General features: G+C 54.8%; 2 protein-coding genes across 5 annotated transcripts in view; one reads left to right on the top strand and one right to left on the bottom strand.

The window, feature by feature from the left end:
• The first annotated feature begins 15 nt into the window (after positions 1 to 15).
• Positions 16 to 6943, top strand: MRM3 (mitochondrial rRNA methyltransferase 3). Of its 4 annotated transcripts, none has more exons than XM_026517800.4 (4): positions 16 to 357; positions 611 to 855; positions 2805 to 2972; positions 5666 to 6943. In XM_026517800.4, the coding sequence occupies exons 1-4, from the start codon at positions 47 to 49 to the stop codon at positions 6211 to 6213; spliced, it is 1272 nt and encodes a 423-aa protein (XP_026373585.1). In that variant the 5' UTR covers positions 16 to 46; the 3' UTR covers positions 6214 to 6943. The 4 variants fall into 4 exon arrangements, with proteins under 4 accessions (XP_026373585.1, XP_026373588.1, XP_026373586.1 ...); XM_026517801.4 differs by lacking the exon at positions 16 to 357 and adding an exon at positions 364 to 454; XM_026517803.4 differs by lacking the exon at positions 611 to 855 and having other exon boundaries at positions 271 to 357.
• Positions 6944 to 9813: 2870 nt separating this feature from the next.
• Positions 9814 to 26226, bottom strand: part of NXN (nucleoredoxin) — a 149873-nt gene continuing 133460 nt past the window's right edge. Inside the window, exons 6-8 of the mRNA XM_026517799.4 lie at positions 17392 to 17571; positions 15567 to 15691; positions 9814 to 12654 (exon numbers count right to left, since the gene is read on the bottom strand). Coding sequence (XP_026373584.1) covers positions 12472 to 12654; positions 15567 to 15691; positions 17392 to 17571 — 488 coding nt within the window. The 3' untranslated portion in view covers positions 9814 to 12471. The remainder of the gene's footprint in view (positions 12655 to 15566; positions 15692 to 17391; positions 17572 to 26226) is intronic.

Genomic DNA, 26226 nt, shown 5'->3' with positions numbered 1-26226 from the left:
TCTCCGCCGGCGCGCTTCCGTGACGCAACCCACGGCGCGGGGGAAGATGGCGGCGTGGGTAAAGGGCTTGGGGTTGACCACGCGGCCGCTGCTGCCGGTGGTCCAAACTTGGGACCTCGACGGGCGGCGCTGGGTCCGCGCGCTGCGGCGGAGCCCCGTGAGGGTGGTGTTTCCATCCGGACAGGTGGTGGAACGGAAGCCCAGTTCTGGGAAGCAGCCCCGGAGGGCTGAGACTGAGGCTAATCCCGAGCAGCGACCAAAGCAGCCGCTTCAGGTGTCCCGATCCCAGACGCCCTGCACCTGGGAAGAGTCGGGGCTTCGCTATGATAAGGCTTTACCCGGGGACAGAAGGCTGAGGTGATGTGTTCCTGAGACTTGTCTTGTATTCCCGTTTCTGTTCCCGCCTGCCAGCGGAAGCTTAACCTCTTTCCTTCTGTTGGAGGACTTCTTCCCGGTACACCCCTCTGGTTTTTATTATGCATGGAAGGCAGAATAAGTGTTTTCTTTGGAATTAGTTTATGTCTGTGAAGCTCTTTATATCTGTTAGAACTAGGTGTGTCTCCGTAACAAGGATGTTGGTGATGACCCCTCTTTTTGTTTCCACCCACAGCAGTGTAATGACAATAGTTAAGTCCAGGCCATTTCGGGAAAAGCAAGGAAAGATCCTGCTGGAAGGTCGCAGGCTGATTGCAGATGCTCTCAAGGCTGGTGCTGTGCCCAAGGTTTTCTTCTTTAGCCGTCTGGAATACATAAAGGAGCTACCCATTGATAAGCTGAAAGGTGTCAGCCTCATTAAGGTGAAATTTGAGGATATCAAGGATTGGTCCGACCTAGTAACACCACAAGGAATAATGGGTCAGTGGTTATACTATGTGTCACTAGAAGTAGAGATCTAGGATTACTTATTCAGAATTGTCTGAGGGCAACAGATTTTATTTGAACCAAATTCAAAATGTTTTCGTAAGATACCCAGAAAAATACAGTCCTCAAATCTGTGCATCTTACAGTATTTTCAGTGGAAAATGTATTAGGGCTCTTTCCAGTCTCCAGGAATAACCACTGTTCCTTGAACATTATATTTTTAGGTTACTTCTTCAACCTCTAATGTCCAATTAAAATTTAAGAAAATGTTTACTAAAATACTTAGCCATCCATTTGCACAAGACTTCCACCAGTGTGGTGATACCTCTCTGGCATTGACCCCCTTATTCTAGAAGCCTGTCTGAGCAGTAAGCTGCAAGCGATTACCCTGCTTAGCCCATTGAACAGGAAACCGTGTCTTTATTTGGTTGAATCTAACAAGATTCTAATAGATTGTAATATCTATTAGCACTTAGGTCTTTTTTCTAAATATGGAAAAACTAAATTCTTTATATCTTTTTCACCCTGGAATTATATCTTAGGTATGAGAATTGAATGGCAGTAAGTGTAGAAGTTTCTCTTGGATAGTAAGGGGCAGTTGGGGCAAGTGGAGTTATCTTCAAGATTCTAATGTTTGGGCCAGGAGCTCTCATACCAGTTGTGCATGTGTTTCCTTTTGGTAAAGTTCAGCTATTAGTTGCGAGAGGATATTCTGGGGACCATCTCTTGTTTTGTAACCCAGCAAGTCACAGGGATCTGTGACCCTGCGCTTAGAACTCTCCCCTAGGGTGGGGATTTGGGACTGCTAAAGTCCTTCCCTTACTCTAAGAGTTTGTGCTCTCGTTAGCTACACCCCTAATTCCCTACTTTATGCTACAGTGCAAGTATCACTTATTTGCACCATGCTTGCCGCTTTGGGCATGTGTGCTAACAGTGGCCAGCCCACCCAGGACTTCTGTAGCCCTCCTCGTTGTTATGACGGCTTTCATCATTTCATGCCTCTGAAAAATACATATTATTTGGCTTATCCTTATGTTTTATTTAATATTAAAGGGGTGGGGTAAAGAGAAAGCGGTAAGACCTCATGTCAGACTTCCGGCATATCTTTAAAATCCAGTAATGTAAGTAGGGCCTCTAGGAGAGAGTTCTCATCACTACCGCTGATCAGGTAGAAGTTAAAGGACTCCTGAGGCCCCTGCCCTGCTGAATGGTCTTGCAGCTATCCGTGGCTCCTAAGTGCAGGACCTTTTTACAGCACACAGATGCCTAGTATCATTCTAGGGCCTTCACTGATGGCTTAGGTATAGATATTTATGTGTTCTCGGTGTGGAATAAATTGGCCTAGCCTGTGGCTAGAAGTATCTGACAACATTAGGAGTGCACACACAGCGTGTATCGATTTCACTTGCAGGTGTTTTTCACAGGAAATGTGTGGACATGTGCACAGAGATACAGGGATGTTCATTGCAGGGTTGTTTATAATAGGGAAAAATGGAAAGTAAATGTCCGTCAGCTGGGGAAGAGCTAAATAAACCTGGTATGTTCATATTACAAGATAACGTGAAGCATTTAAAATAAGGTAGCTCCGAATGGACTGACGTGAGTTCTCTAAGACATCTCATGTTAGCGAATTGAGTAAAGTTACAGAATAACACGTAGGGTGTGACTATTTGATGTAAGGGGGATTAGCACCTTGCGTGGGCAGATGTAGATATATACATAGGTAGGTGGATGGACCGAGTTCTGAAGGGATACACCCTCGGATCGGAAACAGTTATGGGGGCTGCATATCACTGGTAGGACTGTATGAATTTTTTCAATCAGAATGTATTCCTGTATTACTTATGTAACTAAGAATATAGAAAGCTGGGTAAATAAATGGAAAGCCAAATGATTCCCTGTGGTCACATCAGACAAGTGAACCGCCTATTTTGTTTCCTCAGGGATTTTTGCCAAACCTGACCATGTTAAGATGACATACCCAGAGACTCAGCTTCGCCACTTGCTGCCCTTATTGCTGATTTGTGACAATCTCCGTGACCCCGGGAACCTGGGGACGATTCTGAGATCTGCTGCTGGGGCCGGCTGCAGCAAAGTATTACTCACCAAAGGTCAGAGCACTTGTTACTGGGTGGATCGGGTGGCCACTTGGAAGTGAGCTGGCTTTGTGATTTGAGTCTTGGGTCTGCCCCTTATTAGCTGTATGTCTGTGAGCAATAATCTGAGTGTCAGTTTCCTCATCTGTAGCGTGGGCATAACAGAATCTACCCGGTAAGGCTGTTGTGAGGGTTGAGACGGCCCACATGAAGTAGTCAGCGGTTGCTTGGCATACATTAAGTACTTCGGGAGATATGGATTCTCTTTTAAAATTATTTTGGCACCTGCTAGCTTATTAAAGAACTTAAAACCAGTCAGGGGAAGAAATAGATACCAATTTTAACACTTTGTTTCCATCCTTTGTGTAACGGTCTTGAGTTCCCAAAATGTTGGGCATATGACACCTTTCTAACTCTTGCCATTCTGAATCCGATAAAAGGAATGATGCCGACGGAGTGTGATTATGAAATTGGGATGCATTTGTCTTAGCCTTGGGATGGGTCAAACACCCCCACACAAGTTAGCCCCATGACATTTCTCTCCTGTCATCAGAAATGGGTTGAGTAGGGGACACCTGGGCGGCTCAGTCAGTTGGTTAAGCATCTGCCTTTGGCTCAGGTCATGATCCCAGGGTCCTGGGATGGAGCTCTGTGTCAGGCCCCTACGCAGCAGGGAGTCTGCTTCTCCTGTCTCTGCCCCTTCCCTCCGCCTGCCCCCCATCCTGCTCTCTCATTCTCTTTCAAGTAAACAAAATCTTAGAAAAGGGGGGTGAGTGCCTGGGTGGCTCAGAGGGTTAAGTCTCTGCCTTCAGCTCAGGTCTTGATCCCAGGGTTCTGGGATCCAGCCCTGCATCCAGCTCCCTTCTCTGCAGAGAGCCTGCTTTTCCCTCTCCCTGCTGCTCCCCCTGCTTGTGCTCTCTCTCTCTTTGTCAAATAAATAAATAAAATCTTTAAAAAAAAAGTAAAATTAAAATTAAAAAAAAAAGGAAATGGGATGGATAGGCTTGGTTCTAAAGAGACTTGGCTATCACGTGGGACACACCTAAAAAATGCCTCTTACAACTTGTGGGGGGGGATCATTCAGTGTAAGCTGATAATGACCCTGCACCTGAGACTTGCCTCGGTTGCTCCTTTCAACCCTTCGATCCTGTCCCACCTCGTTGGAATAGGTGGAGGAGATATAGAGACGCCAGCATGAGAGCTAGGTGCTGGGGTTCCATCATCAGTACCTCGCTCACCCACGCTGTCGTTGAGCGCTCGGAGAGCCGGGGTGGTTTTGGAAGCGTACGTATAAATTGCAGGCGGTGCAGCTTCCACACTGATGGTGGAGGCTGGTACAGAGGAGGTGGGGAGGGAGCAGGGAACACTTGGTGTGGTGCCCCGGATGGAGGGCATGAGGATGAGGGGGGAAATCTCCTCTTGTCCCTTACTCCCCACCAGGGAGAGGGGTCAGACTGGATGGCTCCCCTCATGAGTCTCAGCCCCTCCTCTGTCCCTCCCTCGCCCCCAGCTTCTTGACAGACAGCCCACCTCCCATCTCTGGGTCCCTGCGGTGACTGGGAAAGCCCATTGTTGGCACAATGTGTGGGCAGTGTTCCATTCTCTGTGTCTTATTTTCCTTTTAAAATTTGGTTTGCCTACTTACTCTGTCCTGAAGTTAGGTTAATTGTTGCAGTAACTTAGAATGAGGAGAGTTGTGCTGATGGCGGGGGGGGGGGGGGGGGGGCAGGTCGGTGGTGGCCTGGCCCTGCTGCCTCCCCTGGCCTGTGGTCCTGGGAAAGCGCACGTGCAAGTGGCTGGGCTTAGCTTGCGGCTATGTATACAAGAGTTCTAGCCTTCTTACCGTGTGGTGAGAGGGCGTGTGTGAGTGTGAAAGAGAAGGCTGCTGCCCGGCTCTCCCTGGATGTCTGTGGTTGCCCCCATCTACCGTCTCGCTCTCTAGCGGCTTCCCTGCTCTGGTGCAGATTCAACATTGAAGCTGGATGGGCCTTTCTAAAGCATAAACCAGATTCTGTCACTACTTTGCTTAAAATCCTTCGTCCTCATTTTATTGTCTAATGGATAAAATCCCAGACTTCCTCAGCTTGGCTCCTACCCTCCTTTAGACTGGTCCTTGCCTGCCTCCTGTCTCATCTCCCACTGCACCCCACCCGTTATCGGCCAGATCGCTGTCCTTACAGGGTTTTGGGCTATGGCGTTCTTCCCGCCTCTGTAACTCCCCCGGCCTTTCTTTGACAGCTTCCTCCTATCCTTCCAGGTCCAGCTTAGGGTCATGTTCTGTGGGGTGTTTTTCCTGGTAGCTCTGCTCTGTACAAGGGTTTTCCGTCACCCTGTTCATGCTGCTCTTACATCAGTTACTGATACGTAGTCATGTGTTCAGATGTCCCAACACCATCGCCCAGTCTGCCACGAGCCCCTCGAGGCTGGGGACTTTAATGCTCTTTGCGTCTCCTATCCAGTGTCTGGCCCAGGTGGATGGTCATGTTGAAGGAATGAGAAAAGTCTCTTTCCGCACCAGCAGGAATCCACCCTTGGTCCCTTTGCCGGACGCTGCCATAACTGGGGAGGCAGAGGTCCCAGCTCTCAAGAAGGCTACAGTAGGACATTTTTGGCTTTCTGTCCTGATCCAGAATTAATCTGATTTACTCCAAAATCCCCTTGTCTGGGAAGGTTTCTAGTCCTAATTGGATTCTATCTCTGTTTTCTAGGCTGTGTGGATGCCTGGGAGCCCAAAGTGCTACGGGCAGCAATGGGGGCGCATTTCCAGGTGCCCATCGTCAGTAATCTGGACTGGGAAACCTTGCCCAGCTACCTGCCCACCGACACCCGGGTCTACGTGGCTGACAACTGTGGCCTTTATGCCCAGGCCCAGATGTCTAACAAAGCCAGTGACCATGGCTGGGTATGTGAGCGACGACTCTCGAAGTTGCACAAGTATGAGGAGGAGGAAGAGGAAGAAGACGATCGAGAACCTGGAGCCAGTAAAGCCTGGCTCCCTGAACTGGAGGTCCAGAGGTATGACTCGGACTGGACAGAGGCACCAGCAGCTGTGGTGATAGGTGGGGAGACCCACGGCGTGAGCCTGGAGTCCTTGCAGTTGGCCGAGAGCACCGGGGGCAAGAGGCTACTGATCCCCGTCGTGCCCGGTGTGGACAGCCTGAACTCAGCTATGGCTGCGAGCATCCTGCTTTTTGAAGGGAAAAGACAACTGCGTGTGAGGGCAGAACACTCGAGCAGGGACGGGAGGTGCCACTGAGACGGAACATGGAAGTCGGTCCTTGATTGGAGGGGGTCCCCAGCCCCTCCTGCGTTGTTAGGAGATAGGCAGAGTCGGTAACTGTGGCTGCCCAGGCCATATCCAGGAGGCAAGAGGTGGGCAAGAGGCTACTGTATGGTTATTGGAAAAATAAGAATTTCCGTGAATCTCTGCTTATCCTCAAAAATAACCAGGGTGAGAATTCTTCCTGAGACTTCCCCTGCTCCCTAGCAAAACTTCCTCTTGAGAGAACCCAGAGATCGAGTGTGACTCATGCCCCAAGTGGCGGCAGGGTGGGATTGCTTTGATATGTTTGAGGGGAGAGGTTTTGGCAGGAACAGTCTCTCGGTGGCTGTGCTCTTGCAGGCGGGAGGCCTGGAGTCGCTGCCCTCGTGTCCCACTCCGGTCTGGGCTGCCCGGGGCCTCACCGGTGTTCGATGCAAGTGGCCCACAGATTGCTCTTGGGACCCTCCATGCCCTGGCCCTCTGGCTCACAGAGACCTCATGCCTGTCACACCAGCAGGCTAAGTCTGGGAGGCAGCTCAGGGACCTGAACTGCTGGAGTCTGTTGACATTTGTTCTCTCGACACCTTGGAGAAGTCCTAAGAAAGCAGAGGTCACTGATGGGAAGTTCATACCTTTCCAGCATGAAACCAGTTTTCTGTGGCTTTGTCCTGGATTCTTCTGCTGATTCTTGTTACAAAATAAAGATCAATGAAAGAGCAACAAACACTATGCCTTGTTACTGTTCAAAGCAAGTGTAAAACCAGCCTATTTGATCGCACCCGGTGAAAGAAATTTACATCCCATTCACTTTCTAGTCAACGGCTTAGATACCGGGACTCGTAAGTTCTTTCTGTGATGATGATAATCTCGCAGAGGGCAAGCTTTCCTTTCTTACAGATGACTACAGGGGAAGCAGATGGTGGCGAAGTTCTTGTTTTTTGAGCGATAATGGAAAATTGCTCCCTTGAATTCTTTGCCATTTTAATGCCATCATTTGTTTTTTCACCATTTCCCCAGGAAATCAGAATAAAAAATGAGCAGTGCATGACAAGCACGGACTCCGAGAAGCTGGCCCGTGGTTGGCCGAGGGGCTCCTGGTCTTTGTGTGGAGTGAGTGCTATTGGGGACTTCTGCCACAAGGTGGCAGCCGTGCTTCAAAACCACTCCCAGCCCTGAAGGGAGGGGTCTGGTTTTCCTGGAATTAAATTGTTGGAAATGCCGGAGTCAGTCTCTTTCCACAGAGGGCATTTTACAGGCCACTTGTGTTCAGAGGGGCTGAAGGTGGAGACCCATCCAGCTTCTCATTCTCTCAGCAGAATCTGAAGCCTAGATAGACATCAGACCAAAAACTAAGGAGGAATTGGACAGTGGGAAGTGGCTGCGGCAAGAAGTGGCACAACTTTTTCCTTGGAGTAGAACGTCTGGGAAAGCAGCTCTGGGCAGATGCTGCTGTCCCCGGACGCCTGCAACTCCCCCCGGGAGCCCTCCGCCCGGTTTGGAGCTCCAGGGCAGGGAGAGCTGCAGAGGCCTTTCCCTGCCCCAGCCCCAGCAGCCAGCTCGCCGTGAGAATCCTGTCGTTAAGGTCTGGAGGGTGAGCAGACCCCTGGGCCCGGGTTTCTACCAGTTTCCCCTCAACCTGTGGTGGATAGGAGCACCCGATGTCCCCCTCCAAGCTGCGCTTTCAGCTCCACTTTTGTCATCTTGTCCCACGAAGACCCCAGCAGCAGCATCTCACCCAGGGTCCTGTGACTAGTGCTGAAAGCCACTAGCTGTGCTGCAGGGCCTGGTGCCTGGCCCAGGGCCCAGCCCCTCACCGCCCCCCTCACCGGGAGCAGATCTGGCTGGCTCCAACAATTTTAAGAAACACGTAGGTAGACATCTTTAAGCTCCCAAGAACGTCTGTCTGCATCAAGGAACACACAAACGTAACAAGCTAGAAGCCCCATGAATGGATGGGCTCTTTTTTGCTGTGGGCAACTTAGTCTGAAGTAGGTTGCCACGTTACACCGGTGCAGCTGAGACGCGGCCTGCAAGCCAGGCCGCCCTCGCTGGACTCAGGAAGCCACGGCCAAGGCCGACGCTCAGAGGCCAAGTGTAACCCAAAGTCTGAGTCCATTACAGATGCCATCGGTTCTCTGCCTACTATGCTTGTAGGGAAGCCACCTTCTTCAGCTGAAGTCTCCTATTACGGGGCCCTCCTCCAAGCTGCTACTTCAGGATGCAAGAAGGGAACAAGGGCTGGGGAGGGGACAGGGCTGCAGCGGGCTCTGGCCTCCCAGCCTCCCTCTCGCCTCTCCGAAGGCGGGTGGGGGTGCATACTGACTGCAGACCGGCAGAGTGGCTCCTGACTGGGGACTTCCTTCCACATCCCGTGATGTCCAAAGATTTCTTTTTTAGCCCTGGGTCCCAAGATCATGCCTCCTCCTCCTCCTCTACCCTAGTTCTAGCCCGTGTGACGCATCAGCACCCAGGAACCCAGACGGGCCCACCTGCCTCCTTTGGGCTGTGCACTGGCCGAGGGCTTGAGGACAGGCTTCCATGAGTTGGTAGAAATCCAACAGCCCCTCAGAACAAGTCCTACCCAACTGGCATAACACACTTCCTGGCTTGGGAAGTAGTCCAAACCCCCAAGGGGCTGGGACACATCATGCCTTAAACAGAGCAGATTTTCTTCATGCTTGCACATTTGCGGTGTGCCTAGGACACCCTAATGTCCTATTTCCCCCACTAGAAGGAGAAACCCTAGCCCTAAAGTAGACCAATATAAAATTTTCCTACAAACCGCCTTCTGTTTGCCGGAAAATATTTCCCTTGCACCATTTACATCGTTGAATAATCAAGAATGAAGCTAATAGGCAACAGCCATTTGTCAACAAAGAATTTTCCCTTGGACGGCCTGCCTGGATATGGGGGGAGGGCAACGAGGTGAAGTGCTTGCTTTTACTTTTACACAGCTGCTTCGGGGAACATGAGAGACCCCGAGCTCTGGGCCTCTGGGTCAGTCCTCTGCTCACATGGCAGAGCTCCCCACCGTCCATGCTCGGCCACGTTCCAGTCCTATGGGGCAAGCACGGGCCTCCCCAGCCTGGCCCGGGGAAGACTTAGGATCAGGATGTGCCTGCATGTGTGTGCGTGGAGGGGGCTGGGCCGGGTGCCTGCTCAGACCCCTCCCAGAGCTACGATCCCAGTCCACACGCGTGCACACGCGCACACACATGCCTGCTATTCTAAGCTGACACCTGATTGGGTCCCACTGATGAATCTTGGACCACGCTTCCGTCTCTAGATCACTGCAGAACTCCGTTTGCTACCCTGGAACAAGGCGGCAGGAGGAGAGAACAGCTTTCTAGTGTCTTTAATGAGGCAAGAAGCAAAAACAAAGTCTGGCTGAAAACTACCACTTGAAGCTTGGCTGATGACAAAACAGTACTGGCTCCTCGTGCTTGGGGAAGTGAGAGCCACTGAATTTGAGGACACACTTGGAGATGGTGGGGGGGGGGTGCAGGCAGCCACTTCACTCCTGGAAAGGAAGCTTCGGTTGCGCCCTGGCATTCAGCGCTGTCCACTGTACATACCAATTCCAAACACAGACCCTTTTTCTTAACCAGATCTTTATTGTTGGGGACAGGTAAAAAAAATCTCATCTCTGTTGTGAAAATGGGTAGAATCGGATCTGGAAGTCATTGTGGTGAGCACAAACTCTGGAACCCCAGGGTGGCATTTTCACAGCCCACCTTCCTGCCTCAGCGGCCGGGGCACGGCTTCCCTTGCTGCTGACAGAAGCCCTTGAAGAGATCACCGCCGGGATTTTAACCTGCTTCCAATTAGTGACAAGAATGAAGGTATTTTGGAGCTGCTTAGTGGGAACTGGGAAGCCACCCACTTCGTCTGCGTCAGGATCCTTTAAAATCTCTTGCACTATTGAGACGGGGTTTTGCTGGCACTGGTGAACGGGTCCTCTCCCCGCGTTTCCCCTCAACGCGGCCACTCAACAAACCTAAAGCTTTCGTGTAGTCAACCTTCCCACTGCCCTTAACCTACACACCCACTCCAAGAGGGGCATCTGGTGCCAAGGATCCAGTCGCCCTCGGGGACAAGTAGTTCAGTCAGCCCTGTAAGGCCGTAGAAGAATCACGATGACCTAATTTTTCTGCTGCAGGGACATACAGGGACCTACAGGGACCCCTCACTGGACTCTGTTCCTTCTGCACCAGAAGAGAAGTGGCTGCTGAGAGAGACCACTTTTCCTCCAAGGCTATCATGATACGGGGACGTAGGCAGAACTCCATCTTCCAAGTGCGTGGTGCTCACCTTGTCCCCGCATCCACCACACTCCCAGAGGAGGCACTGGCAGGGTTCCCACGGAAGCCCCTAGCCCAGCCTAGAGCCAGGGTGGAGGGTCTCCTGCTATTGCCCATTCTTCACAGGGAGACCTGCGTGGGATTCCTTGTTTCTACAACTGCCCCCCTCAGGCTTCGGAGCCCTTGCTCCCCTGTGGGGCGGGCCTGAGCACCAGTGTCCACAGGGAGGCCTGTGATCGGAGAATCTGCCCTCCGCCAGCACAAGTGGAACCAGGAGAGATGGCAGCCGGGGCTCCAGCAGGGACCGGCCTCCGGTGCTCTAGGCCAGAGGAGCGCCTCAGCTTCGGAAGGATTCGACAGAGGGCCAGTTCTGGACAATTCTGAAACTATTCTGAAACAATTCTGCTACTAAGGCATCCAGAGAAGTCACGAGGATCTCGTACGTGCCGCCCACCCCCTCCCCAGAGCCCAGCGCCATAAGCAAAAAGCTTTTTGTTACGAAGCACAGGAAAGGCCAAGTCGTTGATAACGTCCCGAGATGCCTGCTTTATTTCTCACTAGGTGGTTGCATTTCAGGCTCGCGACATCACATAACTGTCTATTACCAACTAACTGTACCTCCGAACTGCGAGTCAGCGATCCAATTCAGGAAGGAGCAGTGGTGCCAACAGCGGGTGGGGGGCCAGGTTTTCCAAATCGGTGCTCTCGGCTGACAGGCGGAGCCAAGGGTATGAAAGACCCTTAAGGCCTGGTCGAGAGAGGCCCAAACCCTGTGACCCCCTAGGCAAAGCCCTCTACCCCACGTGCCAAGGACACAGCTGTTATCTCCCTTCTGTGGGAGCCAAGCTACCTGAGCCTCGCCGAGGGAATCCAAGGCCTACTTTTAGCTGACCCGTCCTCTGCTCCCACGGCCACCCAGGACACAGCTCTTTGTGCAGGTTCTCAGGAAAAAGCTAGGCTTCTGGTAATTTCTTGTTCCAGTTCTGCTTTGAAAAGAAAAGAGGGATAACAGGTAACCAAAGGCGGACACAGGCACCTCGGCAGAGCTGCAGTGGCCCCGGGCCCAGAGCTGGGCCGAGTCAGAGGTCTGCGCTGGTGAGGCGGGGCTCCTCTAAAAACACAGGGCTGGGTGCCTCTCGCGAAGCTGTCCAAGGGGGAAGAATTTATTAACAAAATTCCAAGACGGTAGAGGCTGTTCATATGAGAAGGCAGAAACTTGGAGAAGGTAAGATCAAGGAAGAAAGATGTAAGGAAAAAAACGAGCAGCTCTTTCTTGTCACGTGGTAGGAGCTCAGAGTAAGCAGTTGGTACATGAACCACTACCAGAGCTTCCCTTTCTCTCACCAAGAAAGAACACAAGCTTCCTTTGAGATCCTGAGATCCCCTGCCCAAGAACTGACTGCCGGGCTGGTGTCTTTCCCTCACACCAAGATAGACGAAGTCACTTAGGAGAGAGGATGGTGTTCTCATCAGCAGCTCCGAGCTGAGGCCTCGCGAGGCCGCGGCCCTTTCCCTGCTCCACCTGCACAAACGTCCGTGTGTCACTGAGCTGTCCTGGGCCCTGCGCGAGCGGGCGGACACCGGGGGCGGGGCCAGAGCACCAGCGCGCTGTCCTTCATGCCCGCTCGGCACAAGACCACCCGGCAAATACTTCCCCGAGAGCTAGTGACTGGGAGTGGGCCGCAGTCCTGGTTCTGGCCGGGTTCTGCCAGCCCCGTGGATCCTAAGCAGAGTCTCCAGACACGGTGGGTTCTTCTGCTGCGGAGAGGATGTGCACCTTAGGGTGCTAGCTGAGGACTTAATGCAGAAAACAAGGCACCACAGAGAGGTTGGACACTTGGGCTGTGTGATTCGGGACACACTGGAAAAGTCCAAGGGAGGAGGGAAGGAAGGGGAGGAGGAAGAGGAGAAGACCGAGTTTTAAATAACGTCTCCTGAGGCTGGAGCCCCCCTAGATGGGCTCTGGTTTGAGCTTTTCTGCTAGGAAGTCATTCACAAAGGCCTCCACAATGGCAGGGGTGATCTCTTCCACGTCCATCACATACTTGGCCCGGGCCGACATGTCCAGAATGGTGAGCAAAGGGGCAGCCTCGGGCAGGTTGGTGTAATCGCGCAGGGAGTCAGTCATGTCGTCCTGGAAGTCACCAGAGGGAGAGAAAACCCGTAAGTGTTCAAGAAAGACGGTAGAGAGTCCCCTGGCCCCCACCCCAGCCCCCCAGACGGCATGGAAAGCCACCACTCCAGTGTCCTGAAGAGTGGGTGGCCCTCCGGGAAAGATGGGCTCTCAGAACAGGGAGCAGTGGACTCGACCCTGCCTTGGAGAATTCTCTCTGCATCTCCGCAGACCACCAGACAAGGCCTCTTCCTTCAATAGCACAAAAGCAACTTCCACGTGTCCTGTGCTTGCTAAAAACGTGTTGTCTTTTAATCACTTCCTTTTGCCATTACCTCTCAATTATCTGCAGCCCCACTGTGGCTATCTGAGGCCAATCTGCACTTCCAGCTCTGGAATTCTGAACAGAAACAGCTCCTGTCCCCACCCCACCCCTGGGGTTCAGGAGGGCAGGAGTCAGAAGCACGGCCGTTCAGAAGGCGTTTCCCGAGGCTTACACGGGTGCCAGTGTCGGTCACACTCCCACGGACTGTTGCGGTGAATCTTCCTTATTAAGTCCAAAAGCAAACCCAGAAACCCAAAGACTAGCGGAAGATTTTGTAAGGGAGCAAGCATCTGAGATTACCCATCAGGCTACCGACCCAAATCTGGCAGAGAGCAGGAAACGGACTCTACACCCACCCCGAGGCCGTCTCACCACAAAACACACACGCAGCCTCTGAGCTGCACACGGAGACCCACGTCCCTCTGCACAGGAAGGGCTGGGGCATTCCTGGCCTTAAATGCTGGCAAGCAGGAGGCACGGAATTTACCACTCACTGGTTTCTCAAAAAACCATTCCTTTGTCAAAGGGCAGATCTTTAGGAAGATGATTAGAAAGGGCATGCGCTTCCGGCAATGATGGGTGAGTCAGCATCTCTGGCACTGCTGGCCCCACCCGGGCCCCCCGTGTGGGTTAATAAACGATCTTCATGCTAAGCAGAGGGGAGGCAACCAGACGACGACTGTACACGGAGTTCCCATGAGGAGGCCTGGGCCAAGCTGAGCACAGGGCTGCGGCCCCGCCCCTCTCCCTGGGAGCAAACCACGGGGAGGTGAATTTTAACATCCACTAAGGCTTCAGAAGGGATGACCTCTGCCTGTCAGAGCAGGGGGATCATGACAAACACCCTTAGCCCTGCGAGGAGTGGGAGAGGGCCAGAGTGCTGGCTCAGAGGTGCTCCATCGGTGCTCGATGACCCGGCACCCGCACCCATCCCCTTCCATGACGCCTGGCTTCGGTGCACGAGGCCAGAGAACTGGACCAAGAGAGCTGCCAAGGCCAGGAGCCCAGGTGAAGTGCACAGGAAGGACAGGATGGCCAGGTGGGGAGCTGGCGCAGTGGATGACTCCGTCAGACCCTCCTCTGTCCTGGGGCAGGCACCCTGCCCTCTGGGCCTGGCCACCTGCGGGACCACGTGGGCAGAGCGAGTGAGAACACTGCCTCTGGGGTCCCGCTGACCTCACGTTCAGTCTTCTGCACCACCTACTTAACGTGGGGCTCTGGTAAGTCACTTCTGGGAGCCCAGGCCTTGTCGTCTGTAAGACGGATTCCAGAACGGCTTGCATGGGGTTAGGTGCGAGCCAGCTGGTGAGCCAGCAAGTACGCAGAGCCCGGCCGGCCGAGAGCCCAGACCTGCAGCCGCCCGGCGCGCTCCCCAAGGCTTGCGCTGCTCACATGTGAAACCCAGGGGTGCCGTTCCCGGCCAGCGCCGTGAGGAGCAAATGGGAGGGCGCCATGGAGCTCGGCTGGCTGCCTGGTACACGGGAGACCTGCAAATGCGCCTTCTCGGCCACATTCCTCACGCGCTTACGGGAGCTCCCCAGCCCCACCCCAGCCCCTGGCTCGGCCCCTTCTCTTCTGCACCCATCTCTTCTCTCACAGCCCTTTGAAAGGGGTTAGACTTTAATACATTAAGAGCAGGTACCATTTGTGCTTTGTGTGGGGCGGGCGTGGGTAGCCCCAAGGCAGGGCCCTGTGAACCTGCTTTGTTCCCTCCACCCCACCGCAGAGCAGGGTGACTTCAGTTGCCTGCCGGGGGCCCGGCAGGGCTTGGCAGGGGTGGCTACTGAAGAGGTGATGAATGGGTGCGGGTTCAGGGTGTCTGGCCGTGCTGGCTCTCCTCGGAGCCAAACAGCACAGCACCAAATGAGTGCTGGGCTCTGACCAACTGGGGATACGGACGGGTGGAAAGAGGACAGGGGGCTTCCCAAAGTGTGTGGGTCAACAGTCAGCTTGAGGCCGGCGCCCGGAGGGGCGGGGGAGGTGGCGGAGCACACGTGCACGGGCTTCCGGGGGTGGACAGGACAGGCGCCTGCACCGGGAGGTGGCCCCAGCTCAGCGCCCGGCCTTCTCACCCTGTGAAAAGGCCCCCGCGCGGTCCATCCCCGCGCGGTCCATCCCAGCTGGGGTGAAGAGAGGCTGGGAAGCCCCAGTGTCCAAGCTCAGCAGCCTCCCGGGCCGCTGGGGAGATGCAGGTCTGAGTTGTGACGCGCCCACTTTGCAGGCCAGGGCCGAGGGACTAGCCAAGCAGACGCTTCGTCAAGCATCCAGGGCCTGGTGTGGACCCAGCCGGGAGGGAGCGAGTGCTGACGACCATCTTTGTGGCTGCCACTCGTCCTAGCAGCCTGGGGGGTAGAGGCGCAAGAGGCAGCCCTTTCCCGGGGGCCGTCCTGCTGCTCTGAGGCTGCTGAGCGGCAAACAAGGGAGGAAGGTACAGCAGCGACAGGAAATGGCTTTCCGTGCGGGATGACGCACCTTTCATGCACATCTGTCTGTGGGCTCTTCACCCCAGATCCCGGAGCTCCTTCAAACGTCCCCTAGAGCCGCATCCCTCGTGTCCCAAGAGTTGGCCCGCTGAGCAGCCTGCGGGCCGGGCCCCAGCCGCACTCACCTCGCCCGCCACAAAGAACAGAAGTGGCGCCTCCTCCTCTTTGGCTTTGTACTTGGCAATGATCTTCTCGGCTATTGGCTGGATCAGCTGCTTGGCTGCCTCAGACTCCCCATCATCCTCAGAATCTGTAATGGGGAGAGAGAGACACGAGAAGCACTGGTTTGTGGAACAGATGGAGTGGCGCCCCCTGAGGGAGCTGGGTCCTGGGCCGAAACGCCCATCTGGGCAGCCCCTGAACGGACACAAAATTTCCCCTGGGACACAGGCCTCGCCCCCGGCTACAGGGGGCGTGTCCGCGGCGCATGCGCACCACTGCACCACGCTCCCGCAGCAACTACTCACCTCATCGAGCGTCACTAATACCCCAAGCACCACGACTCTGTCCAGCGCATTCAGCACAAACTGGCCTTGGAAGCCGAGCTTCCCTGAAGCCAGAACCTGAGGTCCTGGTAGTTTTTCTCTCAATCATAGAACCACAGGAGGAACTCCGGTCTAACTTCCTATTGAAAATGGCAGAAGTGGTGGTGGCAGGGGGGTCAGGCTGCAGTCCGGTCAGCAGCTTTGGTGGCAATGCGGTGGCACCGGGACCCCTGGAAAGCCAACTTCACTGATGGCCAGACTTGCCCGGGAAGGGATGGACTGCCTGCCCGGGTGCCCAAGAACCCCCTTTAGGCATCTCTTGCCTCCAGTGAAAGAGCAACATGGGGGCAGCCACACTCCGGGGCCCTGGGGCTCACTCCTGCTGGACCCTGTAACCCAGAACGAGAGCAACTCCCCAAGGGGCAAAGAGGGGAAGGGGAGGCAGGCAGCAGGATTTTCACCCAGCAGTGCCACACTGCCCTGGGGGGCCGGCCGCAGCACGTAGACACGGCAGGACATATTCCTGATCCACATCGAATCCGCTCTGTGATGCTGGAACTCACTTTGCCTCTCTGGGACCTCCTTACCAGCATCTACAGGGGGCCAGTGAGATGCAGCTGTCCCTCAGTTCAGAACTGTTTCCCAGCAGCCCCGGGACGTGGGTGTGTGAGCCAGCAGCAGGACAAGGATTCCCCAAGGCCATCCTTCCCCAGGAGGCCTCTGTTCTCCAAGCACAGGGGCCGGCCTGCGAGTCAGTTTGTGTAAGAATTCCTGAGAGTCTGCATATTGGCTCCCCTCCTGAGGGCCCCCACGGCAGACTTCCAGAGCACCTCCCCTACCAACCCCATCAATGAAGTGGGCATGGCAGCATCTCAGCCATGATCCTAGGACCCCAAATTATTTTGAGTTGGAGCTGAGTAACACGTCCCAAGGCAAAAGGTGAGGTGGCCCTTGGCCAGCAGTGGTGTTTGCAAAAGGAACAGGGGTCATCCCGCAGGGCTGCAGGGAGCCTGCAGGGGGTGTTCTGGTGTCTTCCTGCTCCACAGAGCAGTCACCCACTGAGCAGAGAGTGGGAAGACTGAGGGGGGGACCTGGCCACAGAGAGGCTGGGTGGGGGTGGGGGGGCTTCGCCCAAGGGGGCCCAGCCCCTGCAGCTGCTGTGCTCGCAGCCCGCCTCCTTCCAACAATGGGTCTGGTCGTGGGGGCCGGGCTCCAGCCTGACCTATTCTTCCCAGCTGGCGGTTTAGGAAGGAAAGCACAGGGGGAGCTCCCAGAACCCCTCCCGCAGGGGCAGAGCCATGAATAAATCATTGGGGTCAAAAGCAAGGCTGCTGGGAGAGACAAAGGCCCAGGCTTGGCATTGTTCGTGACAGAAAGAAGCTGCAGGGACAGACACCCCCCCTCCCCCGCAACAAGTGAGGTCCATGCCTCCAGCCCACCCTGGGGCTCCTGCCAGGCTTCCTACCTACAAACAGGACGAGGCAGGGGCCCTCGTTGAGCTGCACAGCATTGGAGTCGGAGAGCTCCAGCACGGGCTTGGGGTGCCACGGGAACTCCCTGCAGTCCTCGTCGTTCAGCACCTCCACACGCCCCTGCCGCGTGATCACCTCCCCCTGGGGGTCCAGCACTATGAGGGTGGGGATGCCTGCATGGGAGAGAGAGCTTGCTTGAGAGTCGGGAAGTGCTGGGAGTGCTGGGACAGATTCCAGGCTCAGCCACTGAACAGCTCTGCAGGCGACTTCTCCAAGGAAGCCGGCAACTCACTTCCCCTCTCCTGGCCTCAGTGTCCTCCACTGCAATGTGGTAAATGGAGGACAGTTCCCTCCTTCTCCCACTTTGTAAAGATCAAAGAGGTCGTGCGTTCAAAGAACTTAGCACGGGGTCCTGGCACATAGAAGCACTCAATAAATCCTCAAGAGATCCCAAAGAAGCAGAAGATACCCCTGCCACCTGCAGGGGACCCAAAAACCTAACCGAAGTGGCGTGAACACAGTCCCACGTGGTGCACTTGCTGTATACGCAAGCCAGCACAGGTCAGTGCTGCGGAAGTCGCACACAGGAGGCGGGAAGTCCGCACACAGAAGGCCGTGCTGCCAATGTGAGCACTGGGGCCAGAGGGGAGGAGCCTGGGGCAGGGGAGGCACACAACAGGGGACAGCTGGCTGCCGGTGAGCTGGCGACCCCACCCCCATCGCCAGCCCTGCTGCTGCGGAGGGTTCCAATACCCGCTCTAAGGGGGACGATCCCTCGAGGGAGCATGCTGACTTTAGAGTCCTGGGCTAGAGTAAGAAACGTGACATAAAACTCTGTGCAAACCACACACATCCCCAACCATAAAGCCCCAAGTGAAACACCAGAGAAAACCCCATCCTGGGTTACAGTCGCATTCGGTATTTCTACCTCCTGGCTCTTTGTACCCCATTGCCCGCTGCCTCTCCGCCAGCCAGGGTGTCCCCTACCAACCACAGCCCACAGCCACGGCTCTGCCCTTTTTGGAGACACTTGTCTCTCCCCTGGCAGCAGCTCCCCTCCCCCGCTCCTCCTAAGCAGCCAGCCCTCCTCTGGAGCTGACCAGAGCTTTAATTTTATATGGGCCAGTGAAAGCCATAGCAATTTAATATTTATAGACTCCAAAGCATTCAGTGAGTAATTTGCTCCACTGACATTTTGCTTCTCTGTGGGGGGAGAGGACGGACGTCGAGGGACCAGGAATAGGGCCCTAGTGTTCTGTAGCCTGGCACGGCTGTTGGCGCAGCAGGCATGCAGCGGTGGGCCTGTCTTCAAAAGGACTTAAACAAGTCCATTATGTTCACACCTATTAGAAGAAGTGGCTTGGCGTGTTGGAGAACAGGTCGAGAGAGAAACGGGCTCTGGAGAACCGCCATTCCCACCGCATCGTGTGCAGACGCGTGCAGCCTCAGCTCCTGCGGGCTTTGAGAACATTCTCAGGGCCAGCCAGGCCTCCTGAGGTGTGTGTCACACAGAGCACAAGAGACTTGGCGTGTTTCCAGCCTCGTCCGTACAGCTGCACGTCAGCCTCCAGCATCTGGGTTCCCCAACCCCGAGGCCGCCCATCGCCATGCCCCACGTCCAGTGTGCTCTGGCAGAGTTCTCTCACCAGAGCTGCTGTGCTTCTGACATCGGGCAGTCACCAGTGCTGGGCTGACCGGGGCCTTCCCACGGCTACGACCAGACAGAGCAGCGGGCCTGCTCGTAGCCCAGACCTGGGACGCTGACTTGGTCTGTGGAGGACGAGCAGGCACAGAGGGCAGAGAAGGGAAGAAAAGTAAAATCTGAAGGCAAAGAAACCCACTTCCTGGTTGGGTGCCTCAGTTTCTCCAAGGGACTCCTTTCTAAGCGGCCTTCTCCGCTACCGCGGCTGCAGCGTCGTCTCTGGAGTCCTTGCCGGCGGGGCCCAGCAGGACAAGGCCAGGGAGCCCCCAGCGGGCTGCCGAGGCGTCCTCCGCTGGTTGCACCGAGGAACAGCACCCCTGGGCCTTGGCTCTCCCCGCCGTTCCCCGCAGTTGCACAAAAGCAAAGGCCCCGCTCGTATTTGTGCTTTGAGCACCGAAGCCCACGTCGACGAGCCCAAGGGAACCGTGTGCGCCTGCGGTGCATCAACAGAAAGCAGGTGGGAAAAGAACCCCAGTCAGACACCAAGCCCGAGAGGCCCTCTCTGGCGCACGCCCTGGGCCAGGCCCCCTTGCCGTCACCCAGTCTCGGCTGAGCCGCGGGAAGAAGAGGAGCGCCCGGGGCTGGCACGGCCACGCTGCTTCCCTACTCCCCATAACATTCAGCCGTGAGAGCTACGGTTCCTCCTCTTTTCCCGGCTGGCCAAGTCACCCCCCTACGGTCATCGGGCCGCAAGTGGCCACGCTGACAGGAGCCCTGGTCTGCCGGTGGTTTTTCTAGCCGGCCAGTGCGGCTGGGGGCTCTGGCAAGTAGGCGACGGAGGCCCCCCACCCCGCATCCACAGCTTTCTGCCCTTCCTCCTCAAGGCGGGGGGGGGGGGGGGGGGGCTGGGGCTGCCAACCCCTCTGCTCTCTCCTCCCCAAGGCAAGCATTCCCCGCTCCCCTCCCTTGAAGCAGGTTCCCTGAAGCAGAGACTTCTAAGGAGAAAATAGGGCAAAGCCTCTAATGGGAAACCGAAAGGGAATGGAAAATTTCTAATAGATGCTTTCGTACAAAATAACTTCCACGTCGGCGAGGGGCTTCTCTGAAGGGAATGCAGAAGGGCATCTCATCGCTGCTCGAGCTTGTCGGCTCCCGGCTGGCATGGCCAGGATGGCTGAGGAAAGTACAGGGAGAATTCTAAGGACGGTCCAGGCCACCCACGTAACTCCTTGGAGCCTCATCTGCACAGCTGTCACAGCGGGTGGAGACAGCGTGAGGAGGGAACAAGAGGAGGGAACAAGAAGTATCAAATGCTGCAAGCAGGGCATCTGGTGTCCAGTGAGTACTCCATCAATACTGGCTCCTCTCAGAGGGAGCTCATCGGTACTAGCTTTGGTCATCCCTGGGTTGACTATCTGGCTCACGGGAAGGCAGAGCTACAGAAGACTGGTGCTTGGTCTAGTGAGAGGAACAGCAGCCTCTGCGCTAGCTGGAGGAAGTTAGCTACGGGAACAGAAGGCAGGGACAATGTCGACGCCGCAGCAAGGGTTCCGGGAACCGTGTGACGTCTTCCACACGGGGGGTTGGCGTTCTTTCACTTGCACCATCCGAGCTTAACGCTGCGCGGAAGAACGTAACACACCCACGCTCCTGGACAGAGCTTCTGCCTCAAGCCCCCTGCCCTGGGGAGCTGGGCCATGCCATAAGCAGTGCCTAAGAGTCCCCTTCGCGGCCTCCCGCAAAACCTGCAGAAGAAAGAGCAAGGCCGAAAAGCCTGCTCCAAACCGCTTCCTCCTGGGAGGAGCCTGGCTGTGAGTCTTTTGAACAATCTCCAAGCCGTGTGTCCCGAGCCTGTCCTACATTTAGTTTGGCTGCTCTTCTACTACCGAGGGAAGAGCAGGTTTTGAAGGAGGTGGCAGTGGAAGGGCCTGGGGCAGCAAAGCTCAGTCATACAGCACCCTGGGCAGCGGGACAGGAGCTGGGCAGGGTTGTCACCCCGAGAGCTTTCTTTCTCTGCTTCTAGATGGTGCAAAGATCTGAGGGGGCTGGGAGTCCTCACGCAAGATTCCTAGGAGCTGGAAGAGAAATGGAGGAAAAGCAGTCCCTCGGCAGGAAGAGCGCAGGCAGGTCAGCATGCGTGATCCCATCGTGGGGACTACAGCAAGGTGGGAACGGTTCGTAACGTACCGCGAAGTAGAAAGAACACCCAGCGCTGTGTGTACGATTACAGCTCTGGGTAAGGACGTATGCGTGTGGACAGAGACCAAAAGGGACTCAGAACAGGAAAAACAAGTGTGTAGTAAGGCAGGAATGTGGGTGAGAGCAATACGGATTTGAGTTTTCTGAACCGCTGTTATGATAAATTTGTATTAGCTTAAAATAAAAAGCAAAGAAGAACTGGAGGGCAGTCGGGCAGGGACGCCATACACAGGGCACGCCTTGGCCACATCGCTTGCCAGTTTCCTCCAGCAGCTCCCTCTGCACCCCCTGCTGGCTCCCGCCAAGCAGCCCTTGCCTGGAGAGCTCAGGGAGGGAGAGGGCAGCTGGTCTGGGTGGTGCAGCTCGGGAGAATCACCAGGCAGGGTGCAGGGTTGGGTCTGGCCAACTTGAACTTGGCCCGCAAGCTGCTGGGGTGTGTGTCTGCGTCGGGAGGCACAAAGACATTTATGGCACCGTTCTGTGATACAGAGAAACCAGACACAACCGAGTGCCCATCGACAGCCTAACGGCTACATAAACTGCGGTCCATCCCTCAGTGAAACCCTTCTCGGCACTGAAGAGAAATGAACCAGATATCAACACCAACAAGGAGAAATCTTGAACACATAATGTTTAGTGAGAAAAGCAAGTTACAGAATATTACGGCATGTCAGCACTTAAGTATGCTTCTAAAAAACACACCCGGCACGACTATATATTATTCATGGATTCATACATATGCAGTAAAAATATGAAAACCAATTATGAAGATACACATGAAACGTATGGTAGCATGCTCCCCGGGGAGAGCTGCGGAGGGAAGCCCACCTTTGTCTGTGTTCGCGCTCCCATTTGTTTAGATCGTGAACACCCGAAGCAAAACCGGCACTTCTAGGGGGTGGCCACGTGGGTGCTTGTTCTCATTCTTTGTCCTTTCTTATTTTTTCTTCTTTATGTTCTCCAAGTTAAATGAGACACCCAGAACAGGACACTGAGGCAGTGCCCAGCCTGCCCTCGCGATGCCCATGGGGCCAGCCCTTCAAACACCGACGTGGGTCTATAAAACACACCGGCACTGGCCCCTCACCCTCCACTGACAGAAAAACACGGTCGCCAGACGCTTTGTCTCTATAAAATCAGTAGGTCCTGCCTCAAATTCATTTTGTGATGGGGATGGGAAAGAGGGCCAAGTTCGGGAAAGACAGAAGGGGATGGCGGGAATCAGAAAAGGAAGGAGCGAAAAGGGAAGAGGAGAAGGAGACAGCTAAGGAGCAGGGAAAGAGGGAGACAGAGAAGCCAAGAAGGAGACCCTGCAGCCCAAGGCCCTCACGCTGCCGCCCCCACCCCCAGCCAGGCTGGAAGCACCATCTTGCTCCAGGGCTGTTCTCCTGGAGGTGGGGCCTGCGTATTCCTTCTGTCCACTCGGTCCCCTACACAGCCCTTAGGCTGTTTGCCTTCCCCTACGGTTGGGGCCAGAGGAGGGGAGAGGAGGAACAAAACACTAGGACCCCCAACCCCGGAGAGAAGGGGTGCTAAGCCTCCCTGCAAAGAACACAGTGTTCTCTGACAGCCAGGATTAGACAATTGCTAATGCGATTTGCCTTTTGCCAAGTGTGTCGAAACCCTTTCCTTAGAAAGGCATTTTTAAACAGCTTATAGGGCTGCAAATTCCCCAGTCTGCATAAAGCCATGGGAGTAGGGAGGCCAGGACTCAGTAAAAGGGCCGCTCCCAAGGGACGAAGGAATGCCAGGGCCTCGGTGAGCCCTGGTGGCCTGGTGAAGCTGCCGGTAACATGGCCTGGGCTCAGCCCAGAGCGCCAGAGGGAGCCAGCGACCGGCCGCCGCCAGCAGCAGCAGAAGCAGGCCCTTCGGCTTGGCTAGGCCAGATGCGAGCTCATCGAGGCCTGTAGCAGTTTGGTAATGACCTCTAGATCTGGACGCTGCCACGGCCAGCTGGATGGGCACCTCGACAAGGCATTTTATTTTTATGCAAGGCGTCCTTCAGGACGCTGGGTGGTGCTCGGAATCCAGTGATGCTCTGGGTCCAGCTTCCAGAACGCTCAGAGGATCCTGGGTTCTTTTCGCATTACCCATTTTCATCGGAGCTTGTCAGCATAACACAGGGCAGCTCCGTCCTCATGTGTCTCGGTACACGGAGTGACCATCAGATCAGGTTACAGGCTCACTGTAAGGCACGGGCCAGGTGGAGGTGGCTCAGCTTGGGTGAGGGCGGGGGGATGCACCCGGGGGAAAGCACCTTCATTCGAAGGCCTTAGGGGGATACAGAGTCAACCACGGAGCGTGAGCTCTGCCAGACACAGCCCGGCAGGATCTGCTGAAGACCGGATCCTCAAAATAGCAAGAACCCTCTACCGACCCTGCGTACGTGTGGAGGCTGTGTATACGGTGATATTGTAAAGTAGTAAGAAATACACAATCGGTCTTCATCCCCAGTTCCTGGCACTGAGTCCCTAAAACCCTTATAATTTCCTGAGTGGAAGGGGTAAGAGGGACCTCCTGTTACAACATTTGGTCTCAGATCCTGACACAAGAGCTTCTAAGACCCCTGAAATCTGGGAGTGGTAAGTATCTTTGTATGTTAGTGAGATGACCAGTGGCCGGGGGCCCCTATATAGCTTCAGAAGGTGGGGGCTGGTGGCCAGAAAGGCCTGATTAGAAGGTTGGAACTTCCAGCCGGCCCCCCTTACCTCTGCCCTCTGGGGAAGGAAGAGAAGGACTGGAAGTTGAGCTCATCAACAATGGCCAAGGATTTAATCAATTTTCTTTGTAATGGAATTTCCAGAAAGACCCCTAACTGGTGGGGGCGGACAGCTTTGGGTTGGTGAACACGTGGGGATGCTGGGAGGGTGGTGTGCCCAGAGGACATGGGGCTTCTGTGCCCCTTCCCACACACCTAGGCATCAGTTCCATCTGGCTCTTCCTGGCTTCTAGACTTTACAATAAACTGCTGATAGTAAATAAACTGCTTTCCTGAGTTCTGTGGGCCAGTCTAGCAAAGTACCAAACCCAAGGAGAGGGTCATGGGAACCCGATTTATGGCCAGCTGGTCAGAAGTATGGGAGGCCTGGACTTAACAATGAATGTCTACAGTATGGGGGTTCTGGTGGGACTGAGCACTCCACATAGATGGTGTCAGAATTCAACTGACTCGTAGGACATCCAGGTGGTGTCAGAGAACCCAGCAGGTGAGTATGGGAGGAAAACCCTCACACACATTTGGTGTTGGAAGTGTTGTGAGTAGGGGCACCTGGCTGGCTCGGTTGGTGCAGGGTGCAACCCTTTTTCTTTTTTTCAATAAAGATATTTTTAAAATTTTATTTACCAGAGGGAGAGACAGCAAGCAAGCACGGGGAGGGGCAGAGGAAGGGGGAGAGAGAGAAACTCCCAAGCAGACTCCGCGCTGAGCGTGGAACCCGATGCAGGGCTCAATCTGACGACCCTGACATCACGGCCTGAGCTGAAATCAAGAGCCGGGCGCTTAACCGACTGGGCCACGCAGGCGCCCCACGCGCAGCTCTTGATCTCAGGGTCATGAGTTTGAGCCCCATGTTAGGTGGAGAGAGTACTTAAAAATAAAATCTTAAAAAAAAAAAAGTGCTGTGAGTAAAAAGAGCCCAGAATATCCAGACATACAGATAAACACATCTGTTGAATGACTTTGGAAGTTGTAACCAGAGTCACACAAAGCTCAGAAATACTCAGAATTCAATCAAAAATAATTTTCAGAGTTCCATGACACTATGTGAGTATAGAAGAACAGACAATTTCATCAAGGTTGAAGAGATCAGAGCTGGACTAGAGGCATTTAAATATCTTCAGATGCAAACAAAAGCAAAATCCAACCAAGGGATGGTAGAGCCTGGCAAGGAGCTACCCACTTCTTCTTTTTTTAATAATTGTTTTTCTTCCTTCCTTCCTTCCTTCCTTCCTTCCTTCCTTCCTTCCTTCCTTCCACCCTTCCAGAGAGAAAGTGAGAGAGCACCCAAGCAGGGGGGAGAGAGAAGTGGGTTTCCCACTCAGCAGGGAGCCGGACACGGGGCTTGATCCCAGGGTCCTGGGATCATGACCTGAGCTGAAGGCAGACGCTTAACTGACTGAGCCCCCCAGGCGCCCCAAGGAACTACTCACTTCTAAGACTCAAGAGAAGCATTCAGAAATGATACCACACCAGGGATGTGAACTACAAGGGCTCCAAAGGCGAAGACCATCCTAGGTGGAGGGCAAGGAGCCCAGATGCTGGACCCATGCAACCTCAGTGAGCTGGGAAGAGACTTCCTGCGGCTCAGGTGCCAGGCCCAGGCACCCCACTAAACCCCCTGCTTTCCTGGGCCGTCTCCATCCCGGCTGGAGCACATGGCTCAAAGCCACGGTAGATGCCTAAGAAATGATTCCTGAAGCAAAGCCTGAATGAACAAGAAAGGAAAGAAGGGAGGGAGGAAGGAGGAAGGGAGGGAAAGGAGGGAAGGAAGGGAAAGAACTCCTGGCTTGCAACCTACGAGTCCCCACTCCTTGTCCTAAAGGAGCCATCTATGAGAAAAGAGTCAGCCTTTGCAACTACGCTCGGGAACGGGATACGTGGCAAGAGACTGCACGAGCACAGGAGTCCGCAAGAGGAAGGTTTGCTCCAGGAGAGATGGCAGGGCTGGGGAGGGGAGGGTGTGGACAGGGGAGAAGTAAGAAATGGAGCTGCGGGGGCGCCTGGGTGGCACAGCGGTTAAGCGCCTGCCTTCAGCTCAGGGTGTGATCCTGGCGTTGTGGGATCGAGCCCCACATCAGGCTCTTCTGCTATGAGCCTGCTTCTTCCTCTCCCACTCCCCCTGCTTGTGTTCCTCTCTCGCTGGCTGTCTCCATCTCTGTCGAATAAATAAATAAAATCTTAAAAAAAAAAAAAAAGAAAAAGAAAAGAAATGGAGCTGCAAAGGTGTTTGAGACCAGACTGCGGAAAGCTTTGGAAGCCAGGCCACAG

Source organism: Ursus arctos, unplaced genomic scaffold (genome assembly GCF_023065955.2).
Source record: "Ursus arctos isolate Adak ecotype North America unplaced genomic scaffold, UrsArc2.0 scaffold_24, whole genome shotgun sequence".
NCBI lineage: Eukaryota > Metazoa > Chordata > Mammalia > Carnivora > Ursidae > Ursus > Ursus arctos.
This window is presented reverse-complemented; position numbering and strand designations above follow the sequence as displayed.